Source organism: Hippocampus guttulatus, chromosome 1 (genome assembly GCF_054856545.1).
Source record: "Hippocampus guttulatus isolate MCC_2025c chromosome 1, RoL_Hgut_1.0, whole genome shotgun sequence".
NCBI classification, from domain to species: Eukaryota; Metazoa; Chordata; class Actinopteri; order Syngnathiformes; family Syngnathidae; genus Hippocampus; species Hippocampus guttulatus.
Window position 1 is genome coordinate 35,938,887 of NC_141261.1, and position 23,478 is coordinate 35,962,364.

The 23,478-nt window shown below is 43.9% G+C and overlaps 1 protein-coding gene across 1 annotated transcript; it reads left to right on the forward strand.

The window, feature by feature from the left end:
- Positions 1 to 672: 672 nt before the first annotated feature.
- On the forward strand, positions 673 to 22,147 carry LOC147211543 (sodium- and chloride-dependent GABA transporter 2-like). Its single transcript, XM_086128287.1, has 15 exons — positions 673 to 759; positions 7,064 to 7,304; positions 7,450 to 7,584; positions 15,508 to 15,648; positions 15,730 to 15,820; positions 15,893 to 16,025; positions 16,180 to 16,314; positions 16,469 to 16,572; positions 18,226 to 18,350; positions 18,652 to 18,764; positions 18,906 to 19,043; positions 19,171 to 19,273; positions 20,173 to 20,273; positions 20,373 to 20,543; positions 20,634 to 22,147. Exons 2-15 carry the CDS (start codon positions 7,085 to 7,087, stop codon positions 20,781 to 20,783), a joined length of 1,860 nt encoding a protein of 619 aa, XP_085984413.1. The 5' UTR covers positions 673 to 759; positions 7,064 to 7,084; the 3' UTR covers positions 20,784 to 22,147.
- The last annotated feature ends 1,331 nt before the right edge of the window (positions 22,148 to 23,478 follow it).

Sequence of the window (23,478 nt, forward strand, 5' to 3'; positions counted from 1 at the left end):
ATTCTTCTCTTATATAAATTGATTGGGAACTTGATGTTGATCATTGGAATTTAGGTTTACTACCAAAGTTCTAATTGTACTGGGTGCGCCCTAAATCTCAAAAGAATTTCATTGAATTTACCCTTGGCCAAAAATTGATTATGAGAGTGGAAAGAATTTTACTTTTGTCTCTTTGTTGTGTGTGTGTAATGCTGTTTACTATTTTTCTTTCTAAAATTGCAATATAATTCAATTTGTCTTAGTTTCTCATTGGAACTCTCCACAAAACTTTTGCAGACAAACCTACTGTTCCAATGAGGTGCCTTATGATAAATAATTATAGATTACCCTTATGTGTCGCAAAAGTATTTTTCATGCTGATTTCATAAATTGCTTTACTTTTTTTGTAGCACATAAGGTTTTTGAGATAATTCCTTTTTGTTGTTTGCTTGTGCGTGTGTTTTTGAAGTTTGACCTGTAACAGCTTGCGGAATACGGTTTTACCCTCGGTTGTAATTGATATAGCTATGACGTTTCAGGGGAAGAAAATCCACCTGTTGCTGGATCTAACTCTTAATGTTATTGTAATCGCTCCATTTCTGCCTAAAAAAATTCACAGTTGGCAGTATCACGTGTAAACAACCGCTCGGGTCTTTGACGGCGGTCGTGACGTCCTGTTCTTTCTGGCAGCGTACGCGCGTCACTACTGGAGCAAACCATTTGGTTGCTAGGACTCGGGGGAACCAACCTGCCGTGTCCAACTCCATGGTGCACGCAGAGGTAAACTAAAATAATGTCCATTTATCCGTATTTATATCTCGCTTTCTTGGAGCTCTTAAGCATAACGTCAAATGAGTCAACTAAGGAACACATATGATTTTGCCCTGTACATTACGTTTCAGTTTGGTTTCGACGAGAGGATGGTGAACCTGTTACGCGCGTGTTTGCCCGTCCGTTTTATTTAGGTTAGTGAGGACGGTACCATGTGCTTTTTTTCACATATACTGAATACATAATATATTAAGCGGCCGTAATTGTGGTTGTTTTAAATTGCAAATTGAGTTGTCCATGTTCAACTGAAACTGAAATATTCATTTTGAATCATTCTATGTCAAAGCTTCAAACGGAATCAAAAAGACCAAAGCTTGGCAAATAAAGGGACATGAACTCATATGGCATGATCTTCATTCGTATACTATAGCTTTTTTGTACACTGCCGAAAGATGTTTGTGCATCAGGTGCACAATATTGATAAAGCACACGTGCCCGATGCGGTGAGTCCTTGGGGAAAGCACATCTTAGGTCAGTTTGGCAGCCAAAGCAAGGATTAGAAATGACATTGTCATTTCATCATTCATACAATGAAGATTTGTGTGCATTAGGCTCGTCTTTGAAATTGGAAATTTTGTATTGACAAACCGCACCGAAAAAAAATGGAGTGATGTTTACTCGGAAAGTCAAATTTGCAATCAATTTTTTTCGGTATGTTGTACTTGCAAAGTATGAGTTTATTAAAAAAAAGGTGGAGGTTGGAAACCCACAAAGTCCAAGTTGGGGGACTGAATCACCTGAGTCAGGTGGGAGGAGGAAATGGGTGGGGAAAAAGAGATTTGTTTGTTTGTATCTTTAGCTTTCATTCATTTTCGGCCCGTTCCGACTGTTGCTCATCGTGGTGTGCGTGCATATGTGCGCGATTGCACTGGTGGGCACCTGCGGGGGTGCGCGCGTGCGAGCGCGCGCGCCCGTGTGTATGCTTGCGTGTATACTTACACGTGCGCATCGTTCGTGAGTTGGTCGCTTCAAAAGTCGATCTTTGGCCAAAAAAGTGTGTGTGTGTGTGTGTGTGCGCGAGGAAGGGTATGATGTGGCTCTTTGCAGTAACACAGTAAATAAATTGGCTCTTCGTCTCTGACTGGTTGGTCACCCCTGCCGTATATGTTTAATCACCTCCATATATTACATACACAGCGCACAACTGTCACGTTTGCGGGTGGTGGTGGACCCCAAAAAGCAGGCAGAAGGGAGGAGCAGGGTGTACTTGAAGAAGTGTATTGATAAAACACAGAGAAAACTAAATCCAAAAACAATCATAGTCCAAAGTAGCAAACAAAAATGGCAACTGAAGCTAAAACAGAACCGTGACCAAAACATTACCGAAACAAACCTTACAGCAGCAAAGGAACAGGAAACAAACGAACATGACAGAAGCAAAGAGCAAACAATGACCCAACAATGAGTGGTCTGGCTGGGAGTCCTTTTAAAGCACTAATTACCTAATGATCAACAGGTGTGCAGCTGCAGGGGGAGCCCTACAGTGCCACCTGTTGGTCCCAAACCGAATCATGACAACAACAAATCAATGGATGACTCGTTTTAAAATCAGAAGTCAAGAATAATGACTGTTATTGTGGATTACATACTGTATGACAATTTGAAATTCTGGTTCAGACTTTAGCAAGCATCATGGAACTTGACATGTTTGATTTGCTTTCGCTGGCCACATAAAATGATGTGGCAGGCCAGATCTGGCTCACGGGCATTGACTTTGACACCTATGATTGAGAGTATTCCATTAACCTGCCACGCATGTTTTTGGAATATCCTCCTGACTACCAGTAGTTCAAATTTGTCCTCTGTAGAGGACATTTGTGAACCTAAATATCTCCCACCCAGTGCATCCAATCGCATTAACTCCTTGTGTTACTCTAAAGTGGACATTCAGTGCTTTCCAATGATATCAAATTTGTAGGGGTTAGAAAAAGTAAGAAAATGGCTTCCCTCAGTGCAAGCACTTTTTATGGGAAGAGGAAAAGTAATACTTTTTATCAAACACATTTTGTCTTGAAATGTTGTTGTTATTTTAACTATAAGACTCTTATGAACACGTTAAAGTGTTGTTTGAGTTGTTTTAAGTGTATTTGAGCCTGTTTAAAAAATGTAGTGGAATTTCAAAAATTTCTTTTGGAGTAGTCCAATTACTTCACATAGATTGGGGAATTTCAAAATAAATGTGATTGGACAACATTTTTTTTCCTGGTAGTCAGGAGGTTAAGGGAGGAAACCCACGCAGGCACAGCAAGAACATGCAAACACCACACAAGAAAGCCGAAGCCAGAATTGAACCCTGCACCTTTGCACTGTGAGGCCGATGCGCTAACCAGTTGCCCAAGGTACCGCCCTGGCTGTGGAAATGCTAAGTCAAATTTGGATACTATATTAAAGGGCAACAGATGAGAAATCAACATTTTATTTTTTTATTGTTTACACCAGATGTGTTTCTTCATCTGCTCCACACCAAGATTATTTTAATTAAATATTAAAGTTTCACAAAAGTAATGGAACAGATCAACTTGAAATAGATTCAAATAAATAAGACTTAAGTTTGCTTGCAATAACGGCATTATGTCATTTATTTATGTAGGTCACATTCACAGAAGAGAGATGGCCATTTTGTTTTGAAAAGACCAATCATGAGTGCATCTTGCACTTGCCTTCTGTCTGCAAAAAAATTGCCAGTCATGGCTACAACAGTGTCCTTGTTGTTTTTTTTCTTTATCTCTGAACGAAGGGTCTCTCTTATCTTTTCAGGTGTCTCCAGACACACCAACTGTAACGTTCTATATCAGCTCTTGTTTACGGAGAAGCACATGACCTTAGCTGATGAAAAAGGCCTGTCACAGCTTACTGCCACCTTCTGCTCTGGAGAGGTCTTGTACAGTGAAACTCCTCTACAACAAAATCATGTTTGCAGCAAGAAATTTTTCACATCAGGGGGTTTTTCACTGTCGTAAATTTGATCTCAGATGTAAACACACACACACACACACAATCGTACAGTATGTGTACTCTAATTTTATTCCAATAGTGCATAAGTATGAGCACACACTGATTTGACATTTCATATAGTTAGTGTAGAAAGAAAAAAAGGAAAGAAATTGCGAAATTTACGATCAGCATTCACTTTCACTTACTTCAATTTCTTGGATAATGTCTTTTATTTAGCTTCCTCCATCTTTCATTTTGATCACTTTTATTCTCTCTTCTTGTCTTGGCTGCTTGACATCCAAAGGTCCGTTATGCAGCCATTTTAGCAATGCAACGTTCTTGCTGCGTCTGAAACTAACAATCATAAATACTTCCTGGACTACCGCGCATGTGTAAACCAATAAGATAAGATAAGATAAGAAAGCCTTTATTAGTCTCTCAATGGAGAAATTCCCAATTCACAGCAGCAAAGTTATGAAAGGAAGAAGTAGAACAACAAAATATAGGAGCTGTTGCCATTTCCGAACGAAGCAGTAGAGCTCGCTGTTGGATAAGACTTCGTTGTAGTGAATCTCGTCACAAAGCAAGAGCAGTGAAAACGATTTCGTATAACACAACAGGGTTTTTTTTCGTTGTATGGGGGGCAGGAAAGTGGGAATGGTGTTAATGCATGAAGATTTTTTCACACTAGGGGGTATTTTCGCCCATGTTGGTTTCGATGTAGAGGAGTTTCACTGTATCTCGAATTCATATCCAAACCCATGCAGTCGTGTTGACAGAAAGCAATCATGTAGTTTTGAGGATTTCACCTGTCATGTTAAAACTAATCATTCAAAATGTTAATCAGTAAGCATGAATGAATATAGCAGGAGGCTTGGGTTGATAAAACAGACACACGTGTTGTCTCCCATGAGATGACACTGGAGTTAAGACTTAAGGAAATTTTTTCATTCAGACAGACTAAAGGTCAAACAAAATAAGATGAAAATAAAGAATAAATGAGAGAAAATAAAATCCAACAAGATAAAATAAATAAATAAATGAATAATAAATGGTGGCCCGGTGGGGGTGTCGGGTTCACAGTTCTGACGTGCAGGGTTCGATTCCGGCTCCGGCCTTCCTGTTTGGAGTTTTCATGTTTTCCCCATGCTTGTGGGGAAAAAAAACATGCGTGGCAGGTTAATGGAACACTCCCAATTGCAGGACAGTGTTTTACTGCTCCTTTATTCAGCTTCTTCCACATGAATCTATTAATAATCAGATGTGGGCATTTAACAAAATGAAAAACAAACACATCCAGGCTCCCCCTCAGAGATAAGGTGAGAATCTTGGTCATCGGGGGGTGGGGGGGAGAGGGGTCTCAGAGTCGAGCCACTTCTCCTCCACGTTGAGAGAAGCCAAATGAGGTGGCTCGGGCATCTGATGCCTCGTGGACACCTACGTGGTGAGGTGTTCTGGGCATGTCCCACCGGTAGGATGACCAGGACACGCTGGAGAGACAATGTCTCCCGGCTGGCCTGGGAACGCCTTGTGAGGGCTGGAAGAGGTGACTTGGGAGAGGGAAGTCTTGGCTTCCTGACTAAAACTGTTGCCCCCGCAATTCGACCCCAGATAAGCAGTAGAGAAGGGATGGATGGATATCCGGTCCGTCATTCGTCATCTGTCAGCAGCCTGGATACCATCCGTCATCGTCAGTCTGTCATCTTTTTCAAGCGATACTGCAATCGTCAGTCAGTCCGTCAGAAAATAAATAATGTCATAGTCCGACTAATGGAAAATCTAATGTGATTAAATTGTTGTGTGGCGTCATGGCACTATGAGTTAATGTATCAGCCCAAATACACACATAACTCATACATTTCACATACACTTATTTGCCAAACACTTTAAATGGTGGCTGCCTGCTTGTAAAACCCCCCAAAGTTTTAATTTAAAGTTTAAAATGGCTTTCCTGAACCTGACTTCAGCTCCGTATTGTGGCCAAGGATTAAATCCAGTCGAAGTAGCCTGAAAACCTACTCCCTTCCGTCTGTTCTCATCCTCTCGCTTGCTTCTGCTTCTTCTTCTTCTTCTTCTTTTTATTCTTCTTGGCTGTTGATTTGTGTGAATGCCAGTTTGATACACTCATCTGAAATAATTCAGTGTTCAAATTGCATTTACCGGTAATCAGGTTATTATTTTGTGTCATTATTTGGGCTTGTTAAAATAAATTAATAAATAAAATCAGCTAAACCAACCACCAAAATTGTTTGCCATCAAAATTCCTGCCTCAAAACGGGGTGGGGGCAATTACCCGAGTAGTTGATCAGACAATCTATTCTAAAAAGATTCATGAGTGACAGCTCTAGTCATCGACAGTAATTCATGACGTTCATTTCTATGAAGACAGCGCCCATGTTCATAACTTCTCACCTAAATTGTGAAACATCAATTCCAATATGCAGCACTTTATTTCTATAAATCTCTACAGTTTATATTTTCAAATGATCATTTATACAATGTTCCTAGAAAATCACAATACCCAATGAATGGGGAAGTATTTTTGGAACAGGCCTGCGGGCTACTCGTGGTCCATGGGGGCTACCTGGTGCCCGTCCACGTTTGTGACTCCTGATCTAGATGATCAATCAGTGAATCTTTTTTTTTTTTTTTTTTTTTTGGGGGAGAAAAAAAAAAGCAATGTAATTTCCCGTGCAGACTGAGTGTGAAGCTGGTAGCGCACTTTCCATGCGGTCGTGCTGCCAAGAGTACAGTCATCAGAGAGGCTGACCAAAAAGAAAAGAGAAAGCATGTAAACAGTTTGCGGACAAGCTGGAGGGCACAAGTGCAGCCTGTGGCAGAGCTGCATGATGGACTTAGATGGACGGATGATGCAGCAAAACTTGCTGACGTGCCCACTCCTGGTCATGTGGTGGTAAAGAGCCGACCTTACAGTCCTCCTTCGCCTGTGCTCTACGGCGAGGCGCCGTGGTTGGCTTACAAATAAGTAAGCAAAAAGCACCTGGAGAATGGTTCTAACCAACACAATTTTGTGGGCATCCATGTTGTGTCTCATGAAAACACAAATGCGCATGAAAAGTCAGAGCATTTTTGTAGCAGGATGACGCTGTAAATCTCCGGTTACGACTGTCCACACCAAGTGCGGTTCAGGAGGTATCTATAAATCCCCACTTTGGCCGGAGTTTTCAGAAACCTTCATTTTTTAAAAAAGAAACTCTGGGGATCACAGGACAAACTGCAGACAAATAGCTCCCGTTTGCAAAATACCCAGCTGCATGTAGTTAAAGCACAAAACCTTTTCGTTTTTTTTTCTTTCAAGGGGCTGTGTATGTAACCAGCGATGACGTCCCAGTCGCTGCCACAGGAAGGGGAGATATTGCTGGACAACGTTCAAAAAGGAATACCCCCGAGCCAGACAACAACAGAAATCAACAAAGTTGGCCTGCATGCCAGGGGCCAATGGGCCAGCAAGACTGAGTTCCTTCTGGCCGTGGCAGGCCAGATCATTGGCTTGGGCAACGTGTGGAGGTTCCCTTACTTGTGCTACAAGAATGGAGGAGGTAAAATAAATGCTGGGAAACGATGCAGGAGTGAAGAGATGTAGAAAGTAAATTAGCTTCTTCTGCTCACCCATCATGCCTTAGCTCTTAGTCGCAAATGCTTTGATAGCTTTCATGGGGTTTATTGTGTTATTGGTGTGTCCAGGTGTGTTCTTTGTACCTTACCTTTTGTTCCTGGTGCTGTGCGGTGTTCCCCTGTTCCTCCTGGAGACTTCGCTGGGCCAGTACACAAGCCTAGGCGGGGTCAGCGCCTGGAGAACCATGTGCCCAATATTTGGAGGTAATTTTGTACTTTATATTTATCTGACACAGACGCACAATCGGGGGTGCAAGGCCATCTCCAATTGCCCACGCCCTATACACGTCCAACTACATCACCTTGCAGTCCTAATTGTGATGCAAATGTGTGGTCCTGCTAGGATTGGCCGGGAAAAGATTGCCGTATTTTCACAACCATACAACGCACCACATTGAAAGGCATAGTGTCAGTTACGAGTGCCATTTCTGTATTTCACACATACACAAGGGGCACATTGTATTATTGGACGCTGGCATGGAAAAACAGCAGCCCAAGCTGTCTCCCAGTCTTAGTAAAGCTGTGTTCGCCATCGCTCCCACACTGCTTGCAACTTCACTGTCTCTGGCTGCAATCTTTTCTTTCGGCTTAAAAGTGAATAAAATATTTTGTCACACAACAGCTGCTTTAACAGCTCTTTTTATGGAATCAAAACAGAGCAATATAACATTATAAAGTGCACATCTAAGGTAAACTAGTACTCAGCCTATAGTGGATTTAAGCCATGGTTGCATACTTCGTTTTTCTCAAGTTTGCTTTGAACATAGCAGCCAGGCTATGTTGATTCTGTTGGTCCTTCTTGCGCGGAAGTTTCTCTACAGTTTTGTGTAGACATCATTTCGGATGACTACACTTGGTTCGATGACAACACTGAAGACGTTTTATTTTTGCTAGGTCGCTACCACTGCACCGCTGAACTTCACCGTCACTGTCAGACGAACACAGAGAAGCTCCACCCGCTCGATTTATATGGACACGGAACACTGTAACCTTCCACACAAAATAGTTCCAAACAAGTAACAATCGCGTCAGGGGCATACATCGTATACCTGTGTGATACAGGTAACTTTGGTCTTGTCAGTGGAACAATCTGGTAACTGTTTAAAAGTAAACTTTCCATTCATAAACTCTTTAAGTATCAGTTTTCGGTGCCGTGGCTGGCAAAACAAACGTGCATGGACCTATGCAGTGCGGTAGTTGTTTTGTTTCTGGTTTATTTATAGACGTAACATCCGCTGTGACGTGTGCCGCGTTAATCATCGCGAGAAAAGATTTAATCCCATTAAAATTCATTCAAATTAATGCCAATAAAAACGCGCTAAACTGACAGCTCTAATATATATATATACAGGTATATATATACAGTATATATATATATACAGTATATATATATATATATATATATATATAGAGAGAGAGAGAGAGAGAGAGAGAGAGAGAGAGAGAGAGAAATACCAAGGGCTCAGAGAGGAGCTGGAGAGAGCCTGGAAGGTAAAGGTGACAGTCGTGCCTGTGGTGGTCGGAGCACTCGGGGCAGTGACCCCCAAACTAGATGAGTGGTTGCAACAGATCCCGGGAACAACATCGGACATCTCATTCCAGAAATGTGCAGTGCTGGGAATAGCAAGGATACTGCGCAGAACCCTCAAGCTTCCTGGCCTCTGGTAGAGGACCCGAGCTGAATGAGGGACGGACACCACCCGAGGGGGGGTGAGACGAGGAATTTTCATTTTTTTATATATGCGGTTGGTAAGGCATCGATTTGGCGTACGGGAGACGATGGTTCGAATCCCGCTTGGGGCAAATGAGCACATAACACCATCCAGTGTGGGTTCTTGGGCAAGATCCTTCACGCTAATGCCTACCTCATAAAATGATGAGAGACAATAAAACGAATGACATCGCCCGGCCAAACAAAGTCAAACAAACAAACAAAGTCTGCGTCAGGTGCTGGGTAACCAGAGCACCTTGATGAAAAATGGGCTACTGGAACAAAGCGGCTACTGGAACGATGGGCGAGATGTGATAACATGGCTCTGTTGGAATGCTACTACTCAAGCAACCCTAGTCAGAGGGGTTACATGCAGAGAATGTGGACTAAATGGTTACTTCGAAACCCACAGTCACGGTTGACCATGAAACAACTAGTAGCTCAGTGTTCCAACATCCACAAACGGCAACTGCTGTCACAACTTGAGATTGATGAGGTAAAACGCAGGTTCCATGGTGAAGGGCCCCAGGTTGCCAGATCAGAGGAGGAGGTAAGCCCCAATGAATGCTGATGATGAGATTGGGAGGCCAGCCCCAATGAATGAAATGCTGAGCGAGGCAGCAACTGACCTGAAAGTTAAGATCATAGAAACGGATTACAACGGCTATGTGAAGTAATAATCATAATACATTTTATTTATAAGCGCCTTTCAAGACAACCCAAGGACACTTGACGGAGGCCCAGAGAGGTGTGATGAAAAGGCCGATACCCATGAGGTACATCTAGATCACCATACCTGAAGCACTCGAAACTGCCAAACAAAGGCTCCAAGCCTTGTCCAGCCGCCTAAAGCGTTACACGAAAGAGAATGAGGCCAGACGAATAAACAGGCTGTTCGCAACACAACCTGCAAAAGTGTACGCTCAGTGGCAGGGTCCTAACAACAGAGCTGACCCACCAAGACTGGAAACTGAAAGGTACTGGAAAGGCATATGGGAGAAGGAGGTTGCACATAACAGCAGTGCACAATGGCTGGTGACCCTGAGAGAGGAGCACAGCAACCTCCCTGAACAGAACCCAGTTTCCATAACAGTGGCAGACATACAGGAAAGAGCCTCAGATATGAAGAACTCGACAGCACATCCACACCTACTGGCTAAAGAAACTCACAGCACTCAATGAGCGCCTCGCATCACAAATGAACCAGCTACTGAGGGATGGGACTCACCCAGGATGGCTAACCGAAGGGCGAACGATCCTAATCACGAAGGATCCCTCAAAGGGTGCAGACCCATCCAACTATCGGCCAATAACCTGTCTCTCCACAACATGGAAGCTCATGTCAGGCATCATTGCGGCAAAGATAAGTGGACACATGGATCAATACATGAGCGAAGCACAGAAGGGCATTGGTAGAGATACCAGAGGAGCCAAACATCAGCTCCTGGTTGACAGAACAGTCGCACAAGACTGCAGGTCCCGACATACCAACCTGTGCAGAGCCTGGATTGATTACAAGAAAGCCTGTGACTCGATCCCACATACATGGATCACTGAATGCTTGGAGTTGTATAAGGTGAACAGTACAATAAGAGCCTTCGTTGCAAACTCGATGAGGATGTGGAAAACCACACTTGAAGCCAATGGCAAGCCACTTACCCAAGTGTCCATCAAATGTGGCATATACCAAGGTGATGCACTCTCCCCACTGCTGTTCTGCATAGGACTGAACCCCCTAAGCCAAGTAATCACCAAGACAGGCTATGGATACCGCCTCAGAAATGGAGCTACGATCAGTCACCTCCTCTACATGGATGACATAAAGCTGTATACTCAGAGCAAAAGGGACATAGACTTCCTGATCCACACAACCAGGATCTACAGCAGCGACATCGGGATGTCATTCGGGCTTGAGAAATGTAGTCGGATAGTGACTAAGAAGGGCAAGGTAGTCCGCACTGAAGGGGTCTCACTCCCTGAAGGAACAATAGCAGACATTGAGGACGGCTACAAGTACCTCGGTATACCACAAGCCAATGGCAACCTCGGACTGGCAACAAGGAAAGCGGCTATGCCTCACTCCAGTGAGTGAGGCAAGTCCTACGAAGCCAGCTCAATGGCAAGAATAAGACCCAGGCAATAAACAGCTATGCCCTGCCAGTGATCAGATACCCTGCAGGAATAATAAGGCCAAAGGAAGAGATTCAGACCACGGACGTTAAGACCCGAAAGCTCCTAACCATGCACGGAGGGTTCGATCCCAAATCCAGCACCCTGAGACTGTACGCAAGCCGAAAGGAAGGTGGCCGGGGACTAGTGAGTGTGAGAGCCATTGTCCAGGATGAAACATCCAAGCTCCATGAATACATCAAGGAGAAGGCTCCAACGGATGACGTACTCAGAGAATGTCTCAGACAATGGGAAACAGAGGATGAGGCACTGGAAGAGGGACCATCATGGGAGGACAAGCCCCTACACGGGATGTACCACCGGACCATAACTGAAGTGGCTGATCTCAAGAAGTCCTATCAGTGGCTAGAGAGGGCTGGCCTGAAGGAGAGCACAGAGGCACTCATCCTGGCTGCTCAGGAGCAGGCCCTGAGCACCAAAGCCATTGAGGCTCAGATATACCACACCAGACAAGACCCAAGGTGTAAGTTGTGCCTACACCTCGTGTTCCAGAAAGAAGGAACATGAGAAACTCGAGAAATACCAAGGGCTCAGAGAGGAGCTGGAGAGAGCCTGGAAGGTAAAGGTGACAGTCGTGCCTGTGGTGGTCGGCGCACTCGGGGCAGTGACCCCCAAACTAGATGAGTGGTTGCAACAGATCCCGGGAACAACATCGGACATCTCAGTCCAGAAATGTGCAGTGCTGGGACTGAGAGCTGAGTTAGCCTGAAGCTGTGTATGCAGCACAAGCACGGGAACACCACATGACTAACGTTATCCTAATTTTCAATATTAATATCTTGAATGTTCATATGTCAATGATGATACGAGAACAAGATATAGCCCTAGCCCTACCAGAGAATAACGGTGGCACTGCGTGAGGAAGTCTGGAGTGGCAGGGAGTTCTGTTAAAATAGCACAGGACATGTATGAGGGTAGCAGAACAGCGGTGGGGTGTGCTGTAGGTGCGACAGGAAGTTGAATGTGGATGTGAGCCTGCATCAGGGATCAGCTCGAAGCCCCTTCCTGTTTATAGCAAGGCTCGAAATAAGTGGTCTCACATCGCTGTTTACGATGTAAAATGTGTATTTTCAAACAAACCTATGGAAATGCTTCTTTGTTTGTTTATTGAACATACAGTTTAAAACACACAGTCCAACAACAAATTGACAGAAGTGAAGGCAAGCAAAAATTGTAAAAAGGAAAAGAAAAAACAGTCATCATCACAATTTTATGTTCAAAGGAGTAGGAAGAAGTAAGAAACTTATCTAGTCCTACCCCTTGTTGTTAATAATCAACATATCATCAAATGTTTTTATCCTTATGTGTATTGTACTTATCTATTTACTGTACTTATCTATTTACTGTACTTATCTATTTATACAACTTTCGGTTTGTATATACAGTACATGCTCACTCTTGCACATTTTTATATCAATTTTCTCATATTCATAATAAATATTACATTTCATTAATACATTTAATAAGTTGATCAATGTAATTCTGACGTATTACTATATTTTATAAATATATGAAATTTATCAGCTTAACTCTGATTTGTGTAGGTTTTTTTTTACTAATCTTTTGAATTTGTTTTTGAACTCGACAAGCGATTTACTCATTTTCAGGTCTGTTTCAAAATTATTCCACAGATTGACACCTATTACTGATACACTGCTAAATTGCGAGTGGGCCAACATTTATGTGGCAAAATGCAGAGCTGCCAAAAAAGTTACAGAATCACTGAGTGAACGCTAACTTATACCATCACAAATTGTGATAGTCCCAACTATTTAAAAAGTTAAATCATCAGAGAGCGCGCCACTTGCCAGTGCTTGTTTGGCCTATGGCTCCTCACCCTATGATTTTTTTCCTCTACCCCTTTGTGTGTCACTCCGAACCCGTCTCATGTGAGCCTGCCACTAAACACATGATCTTTAACTGGTTTGCTCGGCTCTGTTCAGTTTGCACATGCTATTTCTTGACATACAGTATATGCGTAGTGATGTTGTCGTTTACACACTTGAAAATGGTGATTACCAGAGGTTGTCTATGATGGGAAAACTTGTTTCAAGCCATTTTTAATTTCTTTTTATGAAACCGTTGCTTCAATAAGTGTTAAAACAATCGGAACTACTGTGCTCAATAGATGAATGAACTCTATCTTGATATATCACGTGATGTTTACATTGATCTGCATGTTACAGCGATGTAAAAGGAGCTACTACTTTTCGGCTCTGATGAACAAAGGGTGACTTCAGTCAGAATGAACGGGAAAAAAAGTCTTCATGTAAAGCCAGTGAATCGTGTAATTTCGAGCACTTTGTCTTGCTTTTGAAATCACTTACAACTATCTGTCGATGATCTTTAAATTATCTCTGTGAGCTGACGAGTATTTATCACAAATGATTTTTAATATTCATGTTACGACCGATAGCCCCACGGACTGGTCCCAAGTCGATCATGAGGGGTGTAGGGGGCAATCCATCCATTTTCTCATCCGCTTATCCTCACAAGGGCCACGGATGTGCTGGAGCCTATCCCAGCTGTCTTTGGCTGCTTTGGGGACACCCTGAACTGGTTGCCAGCCAATCGCAGGGCACAAAGAGACAAACATGAAGGGAAACTTTCTCTCTCGCGCATCAACATGAAACAACACGTCTTTCCACAACATGAATGCCCATGTGGCTATATTTTGTTCTTTTCTTTTCTTTTTTTTTTTTATATATTTTTTTTATGAATACTGTATTTTGGAAAAACCCCGCCAAGCACTAAATTGGCAAAACGAGAAGTTTGTTCATGTGATCAGATGGACCATCGACTGTAATTGCGTAAAATAGCAATGTGCTTCCACCTCCGTCATTCTTCTTGACCTTTGTCAGCTTTTATAGATGAGCCACAAATGGTGAATATAGAATTACAAACTATTAGTCAAATTTTCAAACACAAGCATCTATTACATTACACGAGCAATCCAGAAATGATCCACACACTTTCACATACACAGAAAACAAGTGTCTTGAGTTTTCAGCGAGGCATCCCTTAATAGTTCAAGACGCAGCCAGGTATAAGCATATTGGATTGGATTGGATTGGATAAACTTTATTGTCAAATGTACTGTATGTAAAACATACAGCACAGATGAAATTTCTTCCCTCTCAACACAAAACAAGAGGAGCCGCTGCGGGTGGGGTTTACAACAGTATCCATCCATCCATCCATTTTCCGAACCGCTTAATCCTCACTAGGGTCACGGGGGGTGCTGGAGCCTATCCCAGCCGTCTTCGGGCAGTAGGCAGGGGACACCCTGAACCGGTTGCCAGCCAATCGCAGGGCACACAGAGACAAACAACCATGCGCGCTCACACTCACACCTAGAGACAATTTTAGTGTATTCAATCAGCCTGCCATGCATGTTTTTGGAACGTGGGAGGAAACCGGAGCACCCGGAGAAAACCCATGCAGGCCCGGGGAGAAACTCCACATAGGGAGGCCGGAGCTGGAATTGAACCCGGTACCTCTGCACTGTGAAGTCGATGTGCTAACCACTGGACTTTACAACAGTACTTAAAAGTATTTATAATTCCACATGTCACTGTGGATGAAATAAATAAGCGTCCCCTCTCCATCACCAAAATTCATCGAGCAGATATGAAGTCAGTCAGCGATTGAGGAAGCTGGCTCAAAAATGCAAGGGGCGGAGCTAAGCACGTGCCTACCATTACTGTAGTAGTAAAAGTAGTGTCTTTGTGATTGTCCTGCCAACAGTCCAGTCCTGTCTCCCGTTGAAAACGTATGGAGTGCAAAATTTGTCAACGAAGCACCCAGACTGTTGAGCAACTGAAGTTGTAAATCAAGCTAGAATGCAAAAGAATTCCCCCGATAAAGCTTCAACAATTTGTGTCCTTAGTTCCAAACCAGATATTGAGTGTTATTAAAAGGAAAGGTGATGTAACCCAGTGGTAGACATGCCCTTGTCCCAGGTGCCAGCTTTTTTGGAACGAGCTGCATCAATTTCAAAATAAATATATAATTTTCCAAAACAATAATGTTTAGCAGTTTGAACATTAACTACAGTATTTTGTTTTTGCAGAGCATTCAATTGAATATAGTTTGGAAAGGATTTGCAAATCTTTGTATTCTGTTTTTATTTACATCCCATCTTCATTTGAATTGCGTTTTATAGTTATGGGTCACCATCGCTCACCAGATCGCAATAAGATGTTCTTTTTCTTGTCTGTCTGCAGGTCTGGGTTATGCCAGCCAGATAATGATCCTGCATGGATGTGTGTACTACATTGTCATACTGGCTTGGGCTCTGCTCTATCTGTCCTACAGTTTTCAGACTGCACTGCCCTGGTCACACTGTAACAACTCTTGGAACACTGGTCAGTCAGTGAGGTAGCCGCAGGCAATTCCACATTGAAAGCTGTGTGATGTCGAATGGGTATTTGTCTGCTTCCCTCCAGATGCTTGTTTCATGTTTGATCACCACAAGCAGACATCCAATGTGAGCAGCCTGCCTCACAACGCCACTTCCCCTATTATGGAGTTTTGGGAGTGAGTGTCTCCTCAGTTATTTTTATTTGTATTTTTTAATTGGAATAACTGTCTGTATACTGTATGGTGCAGGCGAGAAGTGCTCCACCTCTCTGATAGTTTAGACGAGCTTGGTCCTATCAGCTGGAAATTGGCATTGTGTCTTGCTCTAGTGTGGCTCGTCTGTTATTTCTGCGTGTGGAAGGGCATTAAATCCACAGGAAAGGTGAGTATAAAATGCCTTCACTTGCCCGAAATGTATTTAATAGCAGCAGGTATTCCCCGAGACTTGTCCGACCGGTTCCACCTCATTTTGCAGAGTTTTTCTGTTGCTTTCAATGCTCATTCTTGCCAATTCCTTTGCACTGTGTACTTTCTAGGTGGTGTATTTCACCGCGACCTTTCCATATGTTATGCTCTTTGTGCTGCTGGTGCGTGGTGCCACTCTACCCGGAGCAGCCCAGGGAATCATCTACTACCTTAAACCGAACCACACTCGCTTGGGTGACCCACAGGTAGAGACAGACAATCGCGGCCTCGTGGTCCAGATTTCAAAAACTTCAACTGCAGATTCTATCAAATGATACATCGGCAGGATATGAACGTTTGGTAACAAAGGCCCGTAGCTTGTACAGAGTGCCTTATCTTGACTGTCTCCCCTCTTTGTAGGTATGGATGGATGCAGGTACCCAGATATTTTTCTCTTATGGAATCTGTTTGGGGAGTCTCACAGCCCTTGGCAGTTACAACAAATACAACAACAATTGTTACAAGTGAGACACTTTGTCATACCGTCATACACGCCGCCACACAAATCAGCCAGTCATTTCGAGACCATAAAATGAAATGGTAGAAGCTAATGGTCAGACGGCTTTCAGAAAGAATGAAAGGAATGGCCCGGGGAAACACGTTTGGAGACAGCCACACCTTGAAGACAAGCCTCAGCTACCCAATTTCCCACACTTCACTCAGTCATGCTCAAAAACAGCCAAGCACTCTTAGCTTTGGGCTTCTTTTCACAGCTAGACTACAATGCAAGGCCACCAACTCAGTAGATACTGTCGCCAAGTACACTTGAATATACAGTGTACAGTGCTCCCTCACTTTTCGCGAATGATACATTCCACGGAAGCAGAAGATTACCCTAGTCATGGCACGGCACATTAATCCATCATGATTGTACTTTTGGCTACTATGCGGTGTGGGATTCTGGGTTAAGATTCAAAAGAAACAACCTCGTGATGAAGATGACATTTTGTCGTATTCAAGCGCTGCTGAGGTGCGGAGTGGGACTTCATTGAAATTCATTGATGAGCGCAACTCTTTACTCTCCTTGTACAGCATTGCCTGCCTTGGGGCACTCCGAACAACTGAACGGCACATTTGAACAACTTTCTGAGTTTCCGAAAGGTCTGATGACGCAGCGCGCTCGGGAGCGTATTTCCCCACGCACCCACAATGCGCGAACGTGACTTTGCGGGAAATGTGCTAATATTCATGGTCTCGGTTTTTGTAAAACAATTCCCCATTAAAAATATATACAGTATATCTACATTTTTTTTGACTTCAGTAGATGAACCAACGGTCACAAAAATCTGTGATGGAGTGAATCCTTAATAACTAAACCGTAAAGTAGTCAGGGAACACTGTACTCTCGGGGTGCTCAAAATTCTTGGACCTAAAATCTACTTTTCGATCAACCAACCTCCTACGATCGACCTGTTACCACGCACGCGTGTATACGGACGCATTTGCCCTGATTAGCAACAGCCATCAATGGCCCATAAGATGTATGAGATAGAAAAATAAAGTCGACACAAGAGTTTGGGAGTTTGTGAAAAGGATTTCCTGCCGACCTGAGTGGAAGACCTGACGCGGATGCATGCGACGCACTTGTACAGCCTGCTAACTACTATCGAAGCTCACGCGTACCGTTTTAAAATTCTTCTCCCAACCCAAATTGCCATTCTTTGCCTGTGCCCTTGGTGAATTGTACACGAAACAAACTCTGAATAAGGATAATGATAATGATAAAAGATATAGCGCAACAGCTACGATCACAAGCTGCAATTGCAGACTGCTGAGCGCGAACAACTTCCGGTGACGCTGGTCACATGCCACCGTAAGTTAAAGGTGACCTGCTTTATTTTTGTTTATTTTTTAAATACTTTTTGTGAAAGTGAGACTGATAGGATGGTTCGGGTGCCGTGTGCATCAAAACAAAAAGTATATTACTAACATGCAGAGACATACAAATGTTTGGGGGGGGGGGGTTCCTCTACACCCCTCGCGATCAACTTGGGACCATTCCGCGAGCTACCGGTCGCTCGCGATCGGCGTAAGCGTCACCCCTGCTGTACTCTAGTTTGTGTTAAAAGTTGACATCCAAGATTTCCTTCATTGCGTGTGCATGTGGCTGTGTGCAGGGACTCGTTCCTTCTGTGCCTCTTGAACAGTGCCACCAGTTTCCTGGCAGGGTTCGCCATCTTCTCAGTGCTTGGCTTCATGGCGGAGGAGCAAGGAGTGGACATCGCCACTGTGGCTCAGTCAGGTGAAAGCAGGACATCAAATACAAATTAACCAAGTATCTTGTTACCACACTAGTGCCCCCTAGTAGGATACTTTTCGTTCTGCTTTATGTTTAGTGAGTAGAACAAAGGTCCGTTTGCCCCAAAGGAAACGATTTTCACAGTCGGAACTCTCATCATATTTCACAGCCGCATATCACATGAGCCGTTAGTGCACCTCAGCAGACCTCATTTCAGTCACCTTCAGAGAATCGACTCGTGACTCGTTGCAGCTTTAGATTTATTTTAAAGTTCGATATGTTCTCGTTATTTGTGTCATCACAGGGCCCGGCCTGGCCTTCATCGCTTTCCCCAGAGCTGTAGCCATGATGCCTCTTCCCCAACTCTGGGCCATCTGCTTCTTCCTTATGATCATCATGCTGGGGCTGGACACACAAGTGGGTGGCGCACACACACACACACACACACACACACACACACACACACACACACACGCGCGCACACACTATGATATACAGGCATGTTATGTGAAGCTCCTTCAGCAAAATATTGTCTGAAATCTTCTTTCTGAGGTGTAGTTTGTGAGTCTGGAGGCGCTGATGACATCTGTGACCGACTTGTACCCCCATCTGATCAGACGCGGCTACCGCAGAGAGTTGCTGCTGCTCTTTATCTGCCTCGTATGCTTCTTGATCGGGCTGATTATGGTGACGCCGGTAACATGACCTCTGTGTGAACGCGTTGAACTAACCTGGCACTTTAAATTTCATGATATTGAGTAGTCCACTTTGTGTGTGTGCGTGCGTGCGTGCATGTGCCTTTGTCTTCCTGCCGGCGATGCAGGGTGGTCTGTATGTGTTCCAGATATATGATCATTTCTCCTGCAGTGGAGCCAGCCTACTGCTTCTCTCCATCTTCCAGTCTATTGCAATTGGCTGGATCTACGGTAGGAAACACAGTCACGTGTTTTGTGCGCTCATGCGTTTTAAGTCCGGATTGTTGAAAATTCAACCTAAAACATGTGGCAGAGCAGGGAGCAGAATGACATAAAATCTGTTTTTGCGATTAAATTATTCACACACTCGAGCTTTCCACTTCCTCCCTTCCATGGACATTCCACTCAAGAGTCAGTAGACCGAACATGGCCGTAGCTTCCCCTCTGGTGCAAGGAGACTGGCTCAAAGCCAGGCTCTTGTCTGTCTCCTCCGGACCTTCAATCAGCCCTTGCACTCGCCCCCTCGCCTTCACAGTCTAGTGGCCCCAGGGAACTTTTTTTTAAAAAACAACTCTGACATGATGGAATCAATCATTTAGATACCAAATGTGCAAGAACATGCTCTGCTGTGTCAGTTCAGGCTGAAATTAAAAGAGAAGTGCCCTAGCAGGGGATACTGATTAAGAGCAATGTTAGGAGTGTATGCTTTTTGTTTTCCAACGCTCTCAGCAGTAGGTGAAACGTAGTCCTGGCGTTGAGCAGAAAAAGTTTGAGGGGGAATTCCATCGCAATTTTACCTCCATGACGTTGTTTGACTTAGTTGGCTGTGACAGTCACGACAATAAAACGTCTGGTGAATTTCTCGTCACTGTCAGGGGAGCTTTAGCTTGGGGCCGTGTGAGGAGAGCAAAAAAAAGTTGTGAAGCTATGTCACTCAGCGGGGGTGGTTCATCACTAGCCAGAGCTCAGTGCTTTCTTCAGTGCTTACAGAAAATACACGTCTTGATTTTAATTTCACACACAAGTACACAACTTTTCCCACTCATGATAGTGTTAAAATATAATGCAACTAATCTCCACACCACAACCACTCCTCTTTTTTTTCTCTTTTTTTTTTTTTTTGCACCCAGGTGCCGAGCGCTTTTGTTCAAACATCAAGGACATGACCGGCCACAAGCCCCTGCTTCTCTTCAAGCTGTGTTGGAAATACTTGACGCCAGCCGTGTGCACTGTAAGTGACCTGCCGTGAATCACAATGTCCATCCATCTTATGAAGGTATTTGTTCCCCTTCATCCATTGATGTCAAATCTTCCGTTGTGTGACATGTAGGCTACCTTCCTGTTCTCTTTGGTCTGTTGGTCTCCGTTGAGCTTGGGGAAAGGCTTGGTCGCCCCAGATTGGGCAACAGCACTCGGCTGGCTCCTCACCCTGTCCTCTGTGTCTCTGCTCCCCATCTGGGCCATCTACGCACTCGCCATTACGCCTGGCACCCTCACACAGGTTCTAACTGGTCCTTCGGTAGCTTGCGCTCCTTGGGCCCAAATGTTCTTGACGCATATTTAACTTTTGTGTACTTCCGCCATCCCATAGCGCTTCCACAGGCTGTGCAAACCCACCACAAACTCGTCGCAACCCTTCCAGCACCATCCCGACAACTCCGCCACCTACAGCCTTGCTTGTCCCTTCAGCGAGAAGCCAAGAGAAGTAATTGGCCACATCATTGAGGATCACGTGGCATAGCGGCGGTTCCTGATGCGCTGAAGCCATGCAGATACAGTATGATTAAAGTGGGTGCGGTCTGGCGATTGATTAGTTGAGAATCAACAATGAAACTTCTTCAAAGCCGTTTGCGTTTCTTGTTAGGGGGGAATGGGAGAATGTTAGCACATATGTTATTTGCCCGAATGGGTAAGACTCTTGCACCAGGTATGACTTACATAGCACAATGCAGTTATTGCCATACTTGCTGAAAATTCAGCAACTGAGAAGCAGGTCAGTGGTTTTGGGACATGAGAATGAAACATATCGCTGTCTTTTCTTTACCTTTATAGCATCTTCACATGACAAAGTATCAAGTCAAGTATCAAGTACAACTTTATTGTCAAATGTACACGGATGAAATTTCTACCCTCTCAAGACAACATACAATAAGAGGAGCCGCTGCGGGTGCCCGCGCCGCCATCAAAAGAAAAGTTAACATAAACAGACAAAATAATACAAGACAACACATTAGACACAGACAATCGTGCAATCTTAACCACTTTCCTGCATACACTTTGTTGTCTGAAGCATACATTGTTTATGAGTTCTTTGGGTTCATTTCTACAAATTTGGTGATGAAGTTGGACATTTTGCTGCCGACAAATGCCCGACGTCACGCATCACCAGTCGACTGACTGGACCATGAAGGTCACTTCTGTGAAGCCTGAATGTGTCTAATGGGAAAACCTTTTTTTTCCCCCCTCCATTATATCTTCTGTCTCCCTTTTTACATTCAGTTGAATTGAAGGTATGCCAAGAAGTTTTGGATCCTACTTTATTTGGCCACGTCCTGCTTTAAATGCCTTATTTTGTGCTGTAGGTTTTGTATCTGCCTCATGCGATGGTTGCCCAAGTATGAAGTGCTTCACTCACCGCCCTTTTTCATTTATTTATTTTTACTCGCTTTGAATCAAAACTTCGATGTGCGATTTCTGCAAAGCTCAAACAAATGTGAGGTTAAGAAGCCAACCATTAATCGAACAATATCCCACCACTCCATTGACATGAAAGGTTGTTTTGATGTGTGATGGAAAGACTGCCAGATTTGTTGTTTTTTGTGTTGCTGTATTACAAAAAGGTCTTCCTGACACTTCTCGTATTCTACTGTGTTGTTGTACTCTAAAACTGACTAGAATGTTTAAATCGCCATTAACTACTGTGATTGTGACTCCAAATGTGAAGGAATATTGGAAATCGATATAAACAGGCAATAATTGCTGAACTATTGTGATGTTATAATATATGACACAGAAATTTTGTGTGCCGTTTTTTCAGCTCTTCCTTATTTGCGTATAGAATCAATTGCATATACATGAATAAAAGAGTGCATGTCATGTTCTTCATTTGAAGTGTGTGTCCTCGATTTGAGATGCAAGAAGACCTGAGACAGTGACTAGAAATGCAGCCTACAGTCCCACCCTCGCTGTCCAATGCCAAGTGAACAGAGGCTTGGAACAGCAAGAGAAGATGTGTCAACTCAGTTGAGCCATTCTTCTGTAAGTGTAGTGCCCCTCATACAATTTTCATCCTTATGCAAATTATGGTTTTAGCAATCATGAAAGCAGGTTGGAGAGAGTGCATGTGTTTATTTCAGAATAGCTGGAGCGGGTAAGGGAGTTCTGACAGCACCACTTACAAACAGAGCTTGGCGGTTATGTAAAAGGATCGGCTTGTCAATGAGCCGTATTGGATTCTCTCCTTTTTCAGTCCCGGTAAGTGGCGGGCTGCTTCCATACACGTGGCATGGCACGTGGAGGCCCTCGATAGTTGTTTCGGCGATGTGCTGTGTGCAGCCAGCGGGTTAATGTGTGTGTGTGGGAGGGGGCCTGGGGGGGTAACATTGACGGTTTATGTCCATATGGTTGCTTTGGCATACAATCTCCGTCTCAGATGATTGGGATTAGATGTCATCCAATGGGTGAGTGTGAAATACTAATGGAGGGAGCGAGCGACCATTGTAGGGATTCGAGCCAAAGTGTGTTTGTGTATAGCACCTCTCCACATGTACACACACACACACACACACATCTGCCTGTCATCATAGCAACCTGATCAAACGTCCTCAATCGCACAAAGCTCCTATTTGCTTTGGCTTTACAAACGACTTTTACTGCAGCTAATACACTTGACAGTTTGATGTGATGATCAAGCATCAGGCAGCGGGGGACTCGAGACAAGACCGGAGGACAAAACAGAGATGGATAATGGGGGCGGCAGGATTGCCGTTGAGGGGTAGATTGCGTAACAGCTCAGTGAATTGGACATGCCTTTTACCTTGATACTGGAACCACTGCGGTGGCCAAGAGCTGAATAAAATCAGAGCAAAAACACAGTGAGCCCCAATTGTAACATGTCATATAAACGTGTCTATCTGCGTGCATGAGATTAGGTTGCTGCTGCTACAGCTACACATATCCAAAGGTTAACAACATCACAACTTTAAAAGAGTATTGATGCAAAGACTCCACGCATGCCACGGTTTTTGGACAGAGGCAGAATGCTTTCTCTGACGTTTTGTATGCGGTCGGCAAAGCTTGCAGTGGCACCACGCGGTGTTCCGTGTTTGACTGCGCTTGCTGCTCGCACCCTGGCCCTGAAACTTTCCAGTCAGACATGCACAGGTTGGGCTGCAGATTAGGATGCCAATCTACACGGGCTCTCATCGCTTAATTCA

What these genes read in the sequence shown, in the direction of transcription:
- LOC147211543 (XM_086128287.1), top strand. Translation starts at nt 7,085, where the DNA reads ATGACGTCCCAGTCGCTGCCACAGGAAGGGGAGATATTGCTGGACAAC. An exon ending in GCATTAAATCCACAGGAAAG is followed by an intron (nt 16,026 to 16,179) that starts GTGAGTATAAAA and finishes TGTACTTTCTAG; the next exon opens with GTGGTGTATTTCACCGCGAC. An exon ending in CGCCACTGTGGCTCAGTCAG is followed by an intron (nt 18,351 to 18,651) that starts GTGAAAGCAGGA and finishes GTGTCATCACAG; the next exon opens with GGCCCGGCCTGGCCTTCATC.